Genomic DNA, 14,733 nt, shown 5'->3' with positions numbered 1-14,733 from the left:
AGGGGTGGTATTTATAGGCATTTCCACCTCCTCAATGTACGACTAAGATTTGTCTACAAAAATGGACGGTTTAGATTACATGGAGAATTCTAGAACTATGTTGACATTATACAAAATATCTTTTGGGTGGAGTAATGTGGAGTATTCTAGAATGTGGGCTTCGACCTCCAACTTTGGGCTTAAGGCTTCCCAAGTCTTGGCTTATTATAGCAGCCCATTTTGGTGGTGACTAAATTAATCGGTGATATTTTAATACTTTCGCTCAACGATTAATTTCTCTTTCTTCATCATTCTCAACTGTTGGCGAAAATCTTCATATTTATTTGCTTTTAAACTCTTTGTAAAGATATCGGCTGGTTGATCCTCCGTCTTGATATATTTCATTTCAATCTCTCCTTGTAGAACCTTCTCTCTGATAAAGTGATAGTGAACCTCCACGTGTTTTATTCTCGCATGAAACACCGGATTCTCAGCCATTTGTATAACCGAATGATTATCACAATTCAACGGAATTGGATAGTCGATGGGTTGATGCAGATCATTCATAAGCTGTGACAACCAAACACTTACTTGAGCTGCTGTTGCTGCTGCCCGATACTCAGCTTTTGTTGTGGACAGTGACACTGTAGGTTGTCTCTTGCTGCACCAAGAGATTACTCCTAAACCAAGACTAAATGCATAGCCTGTTGTCGAGCGTCGAGTGTCGTGATCTCCTGCATAATCAGCATCGCAATATCCTTCCAACTTGATAATTTCACCTCTCTTATAAAAGATCCCATAATCGATTGTACTTTTGACATATCTCAATATTCTTCGAACTGCTTCCAAGTGAGGTTTCTTAGGCTTCTGCATAAATCGGCTGACTACTCCAACTGCAAAGGAAATGTCCGGCCGTGTCATAGTGAGATAGGTTAGGCTTCCCACTAGTTGTCTATACATAGTAGCATCTTCGAGATCATTCCCTTCATGAGCACACAACTTGACATTAGCATCCATTGGAGTAGATATCGGCTTGCATTCCATCATTCCAAACCTCTTCAGTAGATCTCTTGCATACTTCTGTTGTCCGAGGAACAAACCTTCCTTGGCTTCTTCTATCTCCAATCCAAGAAAATGCTTGAGCTTTCCTAGCTCTTTCATTTTGAAATGAGTAGCCGAATTCTCTCGGATGAGTTGAATCTCTTCGATGTTGTCGCCAGTGACTATTAAATCATCAACGTATACTAGCACTATAGCTAGTCTTCCTTCACGATCTTTTACAAATAAACTGGAGTCTGCTAGTGCCATAACATATCCATTCTTGATAAGGAATTCTGCAATCTTGCCATACCAGGCTCTCGGTGCTTGTTTTAGACCATAGAGAGCTTTCTTAGCTTGCACACATAGTTAGGATTTTCACGACTTTTGAACCCTGGTGGTTGCTCCATGTAGATTTCACGATCAACTTCACCATGTAAGAATGCATTCTTCACATCCATCTACCACAAAGGTCATGACTTACTAGCTGCTAAAGCTAGTAATACTCGCACAGTAGTGATCTTGGCAACTGTACTAAATGTCTCATCATAGTCCAAGCCATACTGTTGAGAAAATCCACGAGCAACCAGTCTTGCTTTGTATCGCTCAATAGATCCATCCGGGCGAGTTTTGATTTTGTAGACCCATTTGCAAGAGATGGGTTTCACATCTTTTGGTTTTGGCACTAATTCCCATGTTTGATTTTCCTCCAAAGCAGCAATTTCTTCTTCCATTGCAGTAGTCCACTCCATCTTCTTTGATGCTTCTTCATAAGTTGTTGGCTCCTTTATTTCTGCTATAGCAGCATTTGCATATTTTGGATTAGGCCTTCTTTCTCGACCCGATCGCCGAAGTAGAGGATAATCTGGATCTTGTTCTTCTTGAATTGGCTGCTGTTGTTCGTATGCACCTATCTTCTATAGGCTCTTCGATTTCTCTTGAACTCTGGATGGCTCTGCTTGACCTTTCTCTGGGATGAACTCTCCCTCTCCTATCTTCTTTTCAACTTTTTCTTGAATTTCTTTTGAGTCTGGTAGCAGGGTTGCTTGAGATGACCACCAAGATGATGTCTCATCAAAGACCACATTTCGTGAAATATGGCACTTGTTAGTTGTAGGATCACAACATCTCCAGCCTTTTCTTTGGTCATCATAACCAATGAATATGCAACGAAGTGCCTTTTGTCAAACTTGCTTTGAAGTTCATCCGAAACGAAGACATAACACACGCATTCAAACGCGAAAATGACTTACAGTTGGTTTGATGGTCCACATTTTCTGGAATGGGGATGTAAACTCCAGTCTTACTTGAGGTAGTCTATTGGTGACGTACACAACTGTCTTCATGCACTCTGCCCAAAATCTAGCTGGCACATTCTTTGCATGGAGCAAACTCCTGCAAATCTCCACTAGGTGTCGATTCTTTCTCTCAGCAACTCCATTTTGCTGCGGTGTTCTTAGACATGTGAATTGTCTTCAAATGCCTTGCTCTTGGCAATATTTAGTGAATACGTCAGACGTGTACTCTCCACCATTGTCGGTGCGAAGGCATCTAATTTTATTTCCGACTTCTTTCTCAACTTTGTTCTTGAAAGCTTTGAATTTTTCAAAAACTTTCGACTTCTCTACCATGAAATCTACCCAAACATATCTCGAGTAGTCATCGATGAAAGTAATCATGTACCTCATATTACTGTTTGTAGGTTGCTTGATCCGTCCAAGAACATCTGAATGTATTAACTCCAATGGCACCTTGGCTTTATGTTTTGACTCTTCAAAGGGAAGTTGGTGAGCTTTTCCATATTGGCATCCAGCACATATAGTGTCTTCTCGGCATTCCAACTGAGGAAGACCTTTAAGCATGGACTTCTTCATCATCACCTTAAGCTTGTGATAACTAACATGTCCCAAACGAGCGTGCCACAAGTCAGCTGTCTCACTCTTCCTTGTTCGGTCAACATAGGCTTCTTGTGCTGACATGACGTAGATTGATTCTACTCACCGTCCTTCCATGACTGGATCTCCGATTAATTTAAGGTTACGATAAACCTTCACATTATCAGGACCGAACACCACATAATTACCTGCACTTGCTATTTGTGATACAGAGAGCAAGTTTTTCTTCATCCTTGGCACATGGTAAACCATCTGTAACTCCATTTTCTCCTTACTGGAGGGAGAAACAATGGTTGTCTTTCCAATGTGAGCTATTGGCAATCTCGTGTTATTTGCTGTAAATACAACACGATCTCCATCATAATCGGATACATCCGATAATTTCTCCTTGTTTCCTGTCATGTGATTAGAACTTCCAAAATCAACTATCCAATCATCATCATAGTTGATTCTATCACTTATAGATATTAATGACGACTCTTGCTCGAGTCCTTTCATCATCATCTCTAATGACTTCTGTGGTGAATATTCTTCCTCCTGAATAAAGAAATTGTGAATATCCCATTCCTCTTCACTTTGTTGCTCGTTCTAGGTTGATGCTGAGTTTCCTTCTACTCGTCTGCTTCGACATTCTCGGGCGAAATGTCCTCTTTTGTTGCACTTATAGCAATGATCACTTTCTCACCAGTCGTCTTTCCTTTGTCCTGGCCTTGCTCTCCCTTGCTGTGATGGTCTCAACTTATGCTTTCTCCATCCTTGTTGATTGCTCCTTTCTTTTCCACCATATACTCTCGCAACGTTTCGAAATCCCCTCTTTTTAGCAAAGAGAGCTTTCTCATCATCCTTCAAAGTTACTTTAGACATTTTTTCGTCCAAAGTTTCTTCATTGGACAAGATATTCTCTAACTCATCTAAGGTTGGTTATGTAGCCCAACCACGAGAAGCAGTCACAAGACCCTTAAATTCAGGTCTTAGACCATGGATGATGATCCTCCTCATCCTTGTCTCGTTGATCTCGTTGTCTGGATCTAATTTCGAAATCTCCTCACATAAAGATTTTACTTTGGAAAAGTATTGACTTACAGTGAGGTTATGTTGCGAGATTGAGAACAACTCGTTTTCGAGCGGTTGCAATTTTGCTTTGTTCTTCTTGGCGAAAGTAGACTTGAGAATGTCCCATGCTTCATTTGGTGTTCTAGCCGACTTGATCCGTTGCATCTGCTCATCTTCTACTGCAACTGTCAGCACATACATCGCCTTCTCGCATTTTGTCTCCCACTCTTTCAGAGCTTTCGCATCCCCAACTGGTGGTGTAGTATTATCTCCTCCGACGATATCCCATAAGTCTTGACCTATGAGATAATATCTCATATAGGTACTCCAGTTCCCGTAATTGTTGCTATTTAGCTTCTCGATGCTATTAGCAACTCCAGAAAAATCCGCCATAAGGTACTGGTGTTCCTCACACTAACCAATGCACAACGCTCCTTGACCGATCAAGATCACAATCCTTGCTTGTGAATCTTGCTTCAACAACAGTCCCCGACTGTTGATTCCAGCAGAGTAACGATACTCTACACTTGTAAATGAACACCACAAAATACCACGGCTACAACAACTAGCACCACAACTAGGCTCTGATACCACTTGTTGGGATTAATGCTCTGATACCACTTGTTGGATATAAGTGCAGTGATAAACTCCAAGATTGATTAATAATTTATAACACCAAAAATAATAACGGGAAAGGCAACCAAAATAATACTAACACAAAATACCAAATATAATTGTATTAATAAGAAACAAACATTCACAAAGCTTAAGGAAATGATTACTTACTTGGCTTTTGCTTATTGTTTGCTTGGTTCTTACAAATAAGGTGAGGGGTGGTATTTATAGGCATTTGCACCTCCTCAATGTACGGCTGAGATTTGTCTACAAAAATGGATGGTTTAGATTACATGGAGAATTCTAGAACTATGTTGACATTATACAAAATATCTTTTGGGTGGAGTAATGTGGAGTATTCTAGAATGTGGGCTTGGACCTCCAACTTTGGGTTTAAGGCTTCCCAAGTCTTGGCTTATTATAGCAGCCCATTTTGGTGGTGACTAAATTAATCGGTGATATTTTAATAAGAATAACCATGAATTTGAGGAAAAAAGGAAACAAACCTGTAATTGTTTTGGCTTAATCTGGCATTCATAGTAATTCAATGCAGCTATTGTTGGAATGCCACATTTTACTGGTAATCGAAAGAAGATAAAGCGACGAACTTTTATTTTCGAAGGAAAAAAAAAAAACCTAAAACCCTGCGCTCGCTGTAGTAATGAAGATTTTTTCATGAAGAGAAGCAAACTCAAACCCTTTTGATTTATTCGAATCGCCCCTTCAGTGGGCGGACCGACCTAATCGGTGTGAACCGCCTCTCTCAAAAATAGTTTGGCTCAGCCCAACCCAAAACAGTCACTGGTTTGCACATCTTGGCACTTTTAAAGTTTACAATTTTTCATATTTAAAAAAAAAAATTCAGTACTTGTAAATAAGGAGAAATGAACTCAAATATTTTTCAAAATTAAATATGCAAAAATTATTAATTTAATCTTAGGAATGCATATAATGAAAATAATATTATAATTGTGAATTTATATTAATATTAAAAATAATGTTACTGGAATTTCTATAAACTAAAAATTTATTAATATTATTTGAGATTTTCGCAAATTGAGGTTTTGCTTTATACGTTTACTTGTGAAGAATTAAATTGTACCTGATAATTGCTCGAAATGATTTGAGCATTTTAGACACTTCAAGAAATGGCTTTTGACAAAAATAATATTCTTCAAAAAATTATTTCTTAATCTAATGCCAAATCAAAACTATTTATCAATCTAATGTTTATTCTGTCATTGAGAGAGAATGTTGCACTAAAACTTCCAACTTAATTGGTGATTTCAGTGCAATAGAAAAAGTATCATATACTCACAAGCAGTCAGTAAAAAATAATTATATGAATAAACAATAACTTTTATTTTGTATGGAAACCACGAATTCAATTAGTGGTTTCAATACAAAATAAAAAATTTAAATTATCATGTGGACTTTTTACCAAAACACACTATTCGTTTGGTGATTTTAGTACAAATATAGAATTTGACCACTAATCAGCAAAAAGTACATAGAATAGTATTTTGTTAAGAGTCTACCAGGTTAACTAATAGTTTTAATAAAAAAAATATTTGTTTACTCAAAGTATTTTTTTTCCACCAAAACACACATAGCATCTGGTAGTTTATGGTTCATAAATATTTCAAGTTAAGTAATAAAAACATAAGTTTTGTTAACTTAGTGGAGTGTACTATCTGCAGCACTAGAAATCTCATCAAACACTCAGTACACTCCAATTATGGCAACCCAACAAACCCATACTTTTTTTACCGAAATGGCGAGGCAACCTCATTTCTGTTAGCAAAAAATAATCACAGTAATTAAAGAGGAATAGTGGAGTACCTCTTTAGAAAGACAATCAAAAATTATTACGATCTTACGCTTAAGATTACAAGCTCAATGATTATTCCTATCCAATAATAAGAGATCCACTCGTCAATGTAAACGACTGCTAGAGTCGTCCACAAATAATTACACGCTCCAAAACCAAAGGTTTTTCTTGGTGGTTACCAATGGAGAGTCATCTTAGAGAGAGTGGTTGCTGAGAATAATTAACGTGAAAAGAGATCATGCATTAATATTCTCTATGCTTTTTGACTAGGGAACTAACTAATAAAATCCTAGTATAATCTCATTAGGATAAATATGCGAAATCAATGTGGTTGTAAATTGGGCTTTAGGCCCACGAACAAAAATTTTAATATATAGTATCTGCCTTCAATACTTCTATAGCGTCTTTCGGCACATGAGATGGATCTACATCTCATGCTAGGCACTCATTTAGTGATTTCTTTAAGATGATGATGGCACCTGATCAACAGACTCATTTGACATTTTTAGCCCACAACAACCATATGTGAATAGGTTTAAGTTCCTCGCATGAGTGTTGATAGAAATATTGAGCATGGAGAAGAATATCAAGGCATTAGAGAAGATACAATACGTCAAAACCACATTGTAATAAGAGGCCTCCAAGATGTGGCACATGAGGACACGTGTAGACATTAATATGACTAATTTTTCATGTTTTAATCATTAAGAGATTTTTAACATAATACAAGTTCAACTCGAAGCATTTTATTACTCTTAGTAATTTGTAACAGTGTAAAGAAATTTATGTTTTTATTATTTAACTTCAAATATTTATGAACCAAAACCATCAAATGATATGCGTGTTTCAATGAAAACACTTTGAGTTAATAAATATATTTTTATTGCAACCATTAGTTAACCTGGTGGACTCCTAACAAAACACTATTCGCTCGTGTACTTTTTGTTGATTAGTGGTCACAGCCATATTTGTACTAAAACCATTAAATGCATTATGTGTCTTAGTGAAAAGGTAATTTGACAATTTAAAAGTTTTATTTTTTTATTAAAACCACAGTTAAATTGATGGTCTTAATACAAAATAAAAATAATTGTTTATTCATATAATTATGTTTTGTTAACTGTTTGTCAGCACGACTTTTTTTTATTGCATTGAAACCGGCAATTGAGTTGGTGGTTTTAGTGCAACACTCTCTCTCCATGGCTGGGCAAATATTAGATTGGTAAATAGTTTTTATTCATACCACTGGTATCCGAAAGCCCTCTAGGCTCTAGCTACATCCGGCTAAATAATAGTTTTTTGAAGAACATTTTGTCAAAACCCCTCAAGAAATGGGTTCTTAGGAATTAAAATTAAGTTAGTGAAATGTAAATTAGAAATGACGAAAGTATCCCCACTATGTATAAGTGGGCTAATTTCATCCATAGTTCCTAAGCTTATGGGATATGCATTTTATCCTGTCTATCTTTTAACTTGTCACTTAAAAATACATTAACGGTTAAAAGTGTAACAATAAGATTTTTTTTTTGTCATTTTTTAAGAAATCCAATCAACGGAAAACTTTGAAATATTCTAATATTTTTTAAAATCCTTTTTTTTCTTTTTGAGATTTCTCTCCCTCGGTGGATTTTCACTACTTGACTTTAACCACACCAACATGTCGACTGCAAATATCTTTTCCTTCAGTCCTCATTTAATCCAAGTAAACAACCTCAGGAACATCTTGCAAAGGCAAGTAAAAAACCTCAAGAACATCTTGCAAAGGGGCTGATAATTTGAGAGAGAGGAGAGATCAGATTTAGTAACCTATCAGTGATGTAAGAGAACAAAATAAAACAAAAAACATTATGGGCGACAGAAAGAGGTAGAGATTGGTGAAGAGAGAGAAGATTCATAAAAGATTAGGGAGATGGCGCAGCGGCTTATGATTGCGAAAACAATCTCAAATGGCCAATTACTAGTCTAACATACTCAGGTCTCCCCACTTAGCTTCTGTCGACGTCGTCGACCACTTCAAGACCAAATTCTATCAGTGATATTTTGTCTGTACTCCTTTCTTCTCTTATTTAAATATATAAAATCACCCATTTCACATATATATGTTGTTCTTGATTATTGTTTATGTTTTGCTATTAGGATTACGAATTGCAAATCGGCATGTGGGTTGTTTCCCTTCCTTCAATTTTGGGTTTTTGGGTATTGTTATATCATTTTCGGTTAATTGACTATATATGTGCTTGTTTATTCAGATTTGGAGTACCAATTTTTGTTTTTAGGTTATTGCGTTAGCTTTTTACTTTTGATAAGTTTATACTGTGTCTTTTTTTTTTCTCATTTGCGTTTTCACCAATTTTTATCTCATATGAGCCCTTTAGTTTCTTGACCTCGGATTTAATGCAATTATTTAAGAAAAGGAGAGGAGAGATAAGAAGGGAGATAAGGCAAAATAGTAGATAGGTTAAAGTGAATTAAAAAGCTTGACATCAAATCCAACATGATGGAGAGATAGGCACTATAATAATATATCCATGTGGCATTATATGGCTTTCCATTGATCATATTTCTTGAAGCAAAAAACAGCAAAAGGTATTTCATTGTTACACTTTCAGAAATTGATGTATTTTTTAAGTGACAAATTGAAGTGTAGACACTATAATGTGCATAGCCTTTAAGTTTAGAGGCCATGAGTGAAATTAACCCATATATAAATATATGTGTATAACAATTGAAATATTTCATAAAAAAATACTCTAATAACCTAAATTCATTTTGATAAAACATGTTTTATATAATTCATCATTCAACTCCTTTTATAATCACCATAATTTTTTAATGACATATCATACAAAATATTATTATAATTTTATTTATTAGGTTAATATTATAATTACATTTAAACAAAAAAAAAAGACTAACCATTCCCTTAAAAAAAAATACATGACTAATAAGGAAAGAGCATGTGTTGAATTAAAATTGTAATTGCACATGAATGGACACGTGTGCACAAGAATCATAAAAGGGCAAAATTGAGAAAGTGAAGTTTTTGGGCTGAAGGATGTCCACTTATCATGGGTGAGCAAGGAAAGTTACTTTCTACACGGCTAAGGGTAAGCATTTGAGTCGAATGATTTATGGCATGAGATAAGGAAGTTAAAGGAAATTTAGTTAGCAATAATAGTCAATTCTTGTAATATGGATAATGCATAGGCTTTTGATAAAGTAGTAGTTTAGAAATTCTAATTGCCATTTGAAGTTCATCCTTAAGTCTACAAAGGAAGAAACTCAATGATTGTTCTTCAGATACTCCCGCTTTATAACAGAGTTCATCAAATGAATCCAAATATTTTTGAAGAAAACATATTTATTTAAGATTTCTTAACTTTGCTAATGGATCAGCATAAGCATTACTTCCAAATCTAGCACTTGATGATCTTACATACTCATCCCAACTAGCATAGACTCTTTCTCCTCTCATTTTTATCAAACCTTAATGCCATTGAATACCTCTACCATCTAAATGTAGAGCTACAATTTTAAACTTATTTTTTGAAGCAATTTTTCCCACATTAAAGTAATATTCACATCACATCAACCAATTATCTAATTCATCTCCATTAAAATGTGGGAACTCCAATTTAGTATTATCATTTTCAAAAAAAAAAAAAAAAAAAAACAACAACAAATCTCTAATTAGTTATAGGTTTAGTCACTTTTGGAAGTACGTGTTCCATTTCTTAAAACTTCTTTTTGTTGCCTACTCAGGCTAGCAGTGAGGCCCCTGAGTTCATGAACCATATCTTGTAGCCCAGTCTCTTTCTTTGCTTTGCTTTTCAGACTAGAAGATATATTTCCTTTCAAATTACTTTCTGAGCACAAGCATGAGCTCCGTATCGCATAACCGAGAATCACGGGTGATACCAGTTGATAAGTTTCAGTTATAAGAAAAACTCGGTGGAGGGTTTCAGTTTAGGAAAGAAGAATAAGAAGAGAAGGATAGAAGAAGGAAGAAGAAATTTAGAGAATTTAGAAGAGAAATTGTATTAGATCTTATTATAATCCAATGTACGTCTCCATTACAACTATTACAACTTACATTCAAAATGAAAATGAACTTCGGCTAATTAATTAAATTGTTCTAATAAAATTATAACAAACTTTATTGACAGAGCATAGTGATATGCAATGTTTCCTTCATATGCTACATCGCACCATTTTGTTAAGTGATCTCTTCTTCTTTAAGCTTCACTTCATAACAAATATGTTCGAATTTAACTAATTCTATCACCATCAAAAACAATAATGGAAATTTACAAATTTAATGTTAAATCATAAAACGTGTGCGTTGCTTTTGGAAACGATAGCCAGAACCAATGAATAAAGTCCCGAAAAATAATGTCGGAATGATCTTTTTCCCAACATGTACACTGCGGCTCGACAGTCGATCAAGCGGAACAAGTAGTTTTTGGTACATTTGGTTGTCATGTTCACTATGGAGTGTGAGTATGGCAAAAAGTCGATAAAATCGGCAGCAATAATTAGTGCAACTCAACTTGGACCCATGCTTGATTCAGTGTAACTCAGTTAGGTGTGAATGTTAGCTCGCCTAACTCAGCTTCATAATGTAGCTTTTCTCTCTGTCTCCTATATTCGGTTTGAATGGATTAACAAGAATGAGACATAAGTGTCTCTTGTCCCCCATTCTACACATAAGGGCATCTTTAATAGTAATTTAAATCCCATTACTTAATCCTTATTGGATATAGCCCAATTTTGGCTAGCACAAAGTCCTATGGGATATTGTACTAAATGTTAATTTTTAAAACTTATCTTTACAAAATATCAATTTGACTTTGATATTTAAATTATTGTCATTTACGGTATGTTTTTACTGTTGTGCCCTTTTTATTGTTAGGGTGTTACATTTGTAATATTTCAGTGTTGCCTTTTTTTTATTGTTTACTTATGCCAGTCTTTCATTTTTTCAATGTTTCCTTTTTTTTAGTTTACTATATTTTTGTGTTTCCTTTTTTTTAGTGTTTTCTTTTTTTCATGTTTCCTTTTTTTCAGTATTTCTTTTTTCTTGTTTCCTCTCATTTTGTGCTACCATTAATAGAATGATCTTTTTCAGTCTTTGAAACTTATTCAGCCACCATTATATTTTCTTGTTCTTTCTGCTCTTCCATGATTGTGTTTTTTGATTCACAAGGTCTGTTGATTTTATTTTTTGATTATGTTTTTCAGTTGCCGTTTCTTGTTGTAAATAATTATTTTCGTTTTTTATTCTGCAGTTTCTCTTCTGCGATTTTATTTTTGTATAAATATATCAGCAGTTTAATGCTCAATAGAAAACTACCACCTCCATGGATGATGTTTATGTCTTGAAGAAACAAAGTAGGACTTTCGATTCTTTTTAGGTTGATACTGATATAGTATATATATATTCTGTATTTAATTGATTTTACATATTTATATATACCGTTTATATCTTGTTTACTATATATATTCTGTATATATTGTATTTACCGTTGCTATCGCCGTTGCCATTTTTTTTTGTACCTTTTATTTTTTGTTAGGGCCTACAAATCGATGTATTTCAGTGTTTCCTTTTTCCCATATCTCTCTAGTAAGGTTACTTTTAGTATTTTTAATTTTTTTTTTTGCCTAAAATTGTTATTATCTTTATTTGTATTCTTTTCTAACATTCTGTTAAAATTTAAGCCTCATAGATGACATTGTTAAATTGCCCCCATCTACAAATACACGGCTAAATACATAATTTAATTTCCTGAAGTTTAACAAAAAAAAAACTTTTTGGCACCTTCAAATTCTCTTTTTCTAATAATCTCACACATCGTCGCGTTAGAAACAACAAATTTTTAAAATTTTTGGCTTTCATATGTAAAATATTAAATTGATATGTGGTTTATACGACTTTTAAAACAATATTTCACATTTTTCAACTATTCAATAATTAAGATATATTTTTATAAGTTGAAGTGTTCAATATATCAATTAAAGTGTTTAATATATGCAATTTTATAAGTTAAAGTGTTCAATAGATCAAAGGGAAAGTTGATGGTGTTATAAGGTTTTTGGTAAAATGTACATGGGTGAATTTATGTATTGAGCCATAAATATGCATACAAAAATAAAATTGTAGCATATATTTTCAATTTAACTTAAATTTGAAATTTTTAAAATTGAAAAATTGGATTTTCACATAACTTTTAAAAAATTGGAGAGCAATATAAAAAATAGCGTTTAGTTAAAACGCTAAAAACTACTTAAAAGTTGTTATCGAAAACACAGTCTATATAGAGTTTATAGTTAAAATGCTTCTAATTCAATTTCAATCTCTAAAATGACATCCAAATTGAAAAAAAAAAAAAAAAAAAAAATCAAAATGAGGACTTGGTTAAAAATACATGAAAATGACCAAAATGCTTTTATTAGATAAAATGTCATAAACTGGGTTTTAACAGCTAATTCCTAATATGAAACTCATCACGTGAAGTCGACCTTAATCTATCAAGGAGAATGGAAAATTAACCAAAAAAAAAATCGTAGCCTATTGGTTATATATATTCAAATGTCAACCATACAGACTTAACAACATATCAATACTCAAAAAAAAAAAAAAAAAAATATCAGTGACAGGTACATGTGAACGATAACTGTATTAGTGAATGATAGCTAAAGATAAGATAAATAAATAACTGAAGACTTCATGTATTAGTCAAATAAATAATATTTTAAAAATAATGAATAAAATTTACTTAAATAATATAATGACAACTATAAGTGACCTAACAATCTATTATATGACAATTAATTATGTTTTTTCTATCAAAATGTGAATGATCATTAAAATAAAAAATTAATGATAATAATGGACATAATAAAGTACACCTACTAACAAAATAAAATAGAATAATGTGGGAACTCAGGTAAAAGTCAATTTTCCCCATATTAAACATATAAATTTTAAATAAGAATTTTTATATTAATATGATTTATTATTTTCAAAGAAATAGTCATTAGCAGTTCGTACCAGCTGGTAGCAGATAGCAATTGCTGGTGGTTAGTGGTTAATAGTTGTTAGGTGATTACTATTCGTATTTGATAAAATGTTGGTACTGGTTACTGTTAAAATATAGAATGACTACGAAAAGCATTAATTATTTTTATATATTATGATGTATAATATATATATGTAGATGTATATTTTTGAATTTAAGGTGAATATATTATTTTTTATTTTAATGTATTATCTTAATAAAATAATAATTAAAAATTTTAAAATAATATTTTAAAGAAATTATTTTCAAATAACTACAAATAAAATGATCATAAAAAAATATCAATTTGAAGAAAAAAAACTTATTGGCAATTATTTTTATAAGGTTAATTAAATCTAAAATAATATAAATACGAATCAGTTTCCAGCTAATACCAAAAAACTCTAAAATCTAGCTGTTGGAAACAAATTCAAGTTAGATGTGAAACAGTTATCAACGGTGTGAAACAGCTGAAACAAGGCTTCCTTAATCCATCTATCAAGATTGATAAGTAAAAATTTATCAAAAAACGCAAAGCAGATCTGGAATGGTTTATGACGTGGCAAAAGATGAGTGGGCTCCACTGCCTGACTTGGCAAGGGAACGTGATGAGTGCAAGGCACTTTTCCACGATGGCAAGCTCCACGTTATTGGCTGGTATTGTACTGAAATGCAAGGTCGATTTGCAAAAACTGCTGAGGTGTTCGATGTTGCTACTTGGAAGTGGAATGGTGTGCAAGAGAACTTCTTAGTATATGCCATGTGTCCTAGAAGCTGTACAAGTGGCAATGATCAATTGTACACGTGTCATGGAACTGATGTGTTGGCATTTAAAGACAACACGTGGCAAGCTGTTGCCAAACTTTCTGCTGACGTGTGCAATATTGCTCATGTGGAAGCGTTGCAGGGTAAATTGTCTGTGATTGGCTCAGCAGGATTCGGAGAGCCATACGTGGGGTATGAGATGGATTTAAAGAAGTACACGTGGAGAAAAGTGGAGACACCTCAGCAATATTCTGGCCATGTTCAATCAGGTTGTTATTTAGAGATTTAAGAACGGATGTCGTTGCAAATGCAGTTAATATTAAGGTGACGTCGTTTTGAGTTGTTTTTGGTAGAAAATGGCAGTATAATGTAAATAGAAGAATGAGTGGTATTGCTAAACTTCTTTTGTCATTACAATGTAATACAAGTTTTGGGTTTGCTATGACGATTTCCAATTCAAACAGTAAAGTCAATGGCATGTACTAAGATGGCAAATTTG

At 33.6% G+C, this 14,733-nt stretch overlaps 1 protein-coding gene across 1 annotated transcript; it reads left to right on the top strand.

The window, feature by feature from the left end:
- Window positions 1-14,016: 14,016 nt before the first annotated feature.
- On the top strand, window positions 14,017-14,523 carry LOC105637100 (F-box/kelch-repeat protein At1g15670). Its single transcript, XM_020680488.3, has one exon. It carries the CDS (start codon window positions 14,017-14,019, stop codon window positions 14,521-14,523), a length of 507 nt encoding a protein of 168 aa, XP_020536147.2.
- Window positions 14,524-14,733: the final 210 nt, after the last annotated feature.

The sequence above is a fragment of the Jatropha curcas genome, chromosome 1, assembly GCF_041381405.1.
Source record: "Jatropha curcas cultivar XTBG-Jc1 chromosome 1, XTBG_Jcur_1.0, whole genome shotgun sequence".
NCBI classification, from domain to species: Eukaryota; Viridiplantae; Streptophyta; class Magnoliopsida; order Malpighiales; family Euphorbiaceae; genus Jatropha; species Jatropha curcas.
Note: the sequence above shows the minus strand (reverse complement) of the source record. Positions and strands in the feature narration are given on the sequence as shown.

Excerpts from the sequence above, each read along its gene's own strand:
- LOC105637100 (XM_020680488.3), top strand. The coding sequence starts at position 14,017 with ATGGTTTATGACGTGGCAAAAGATGAGTGGGCTCCACTGCCTGACTTG.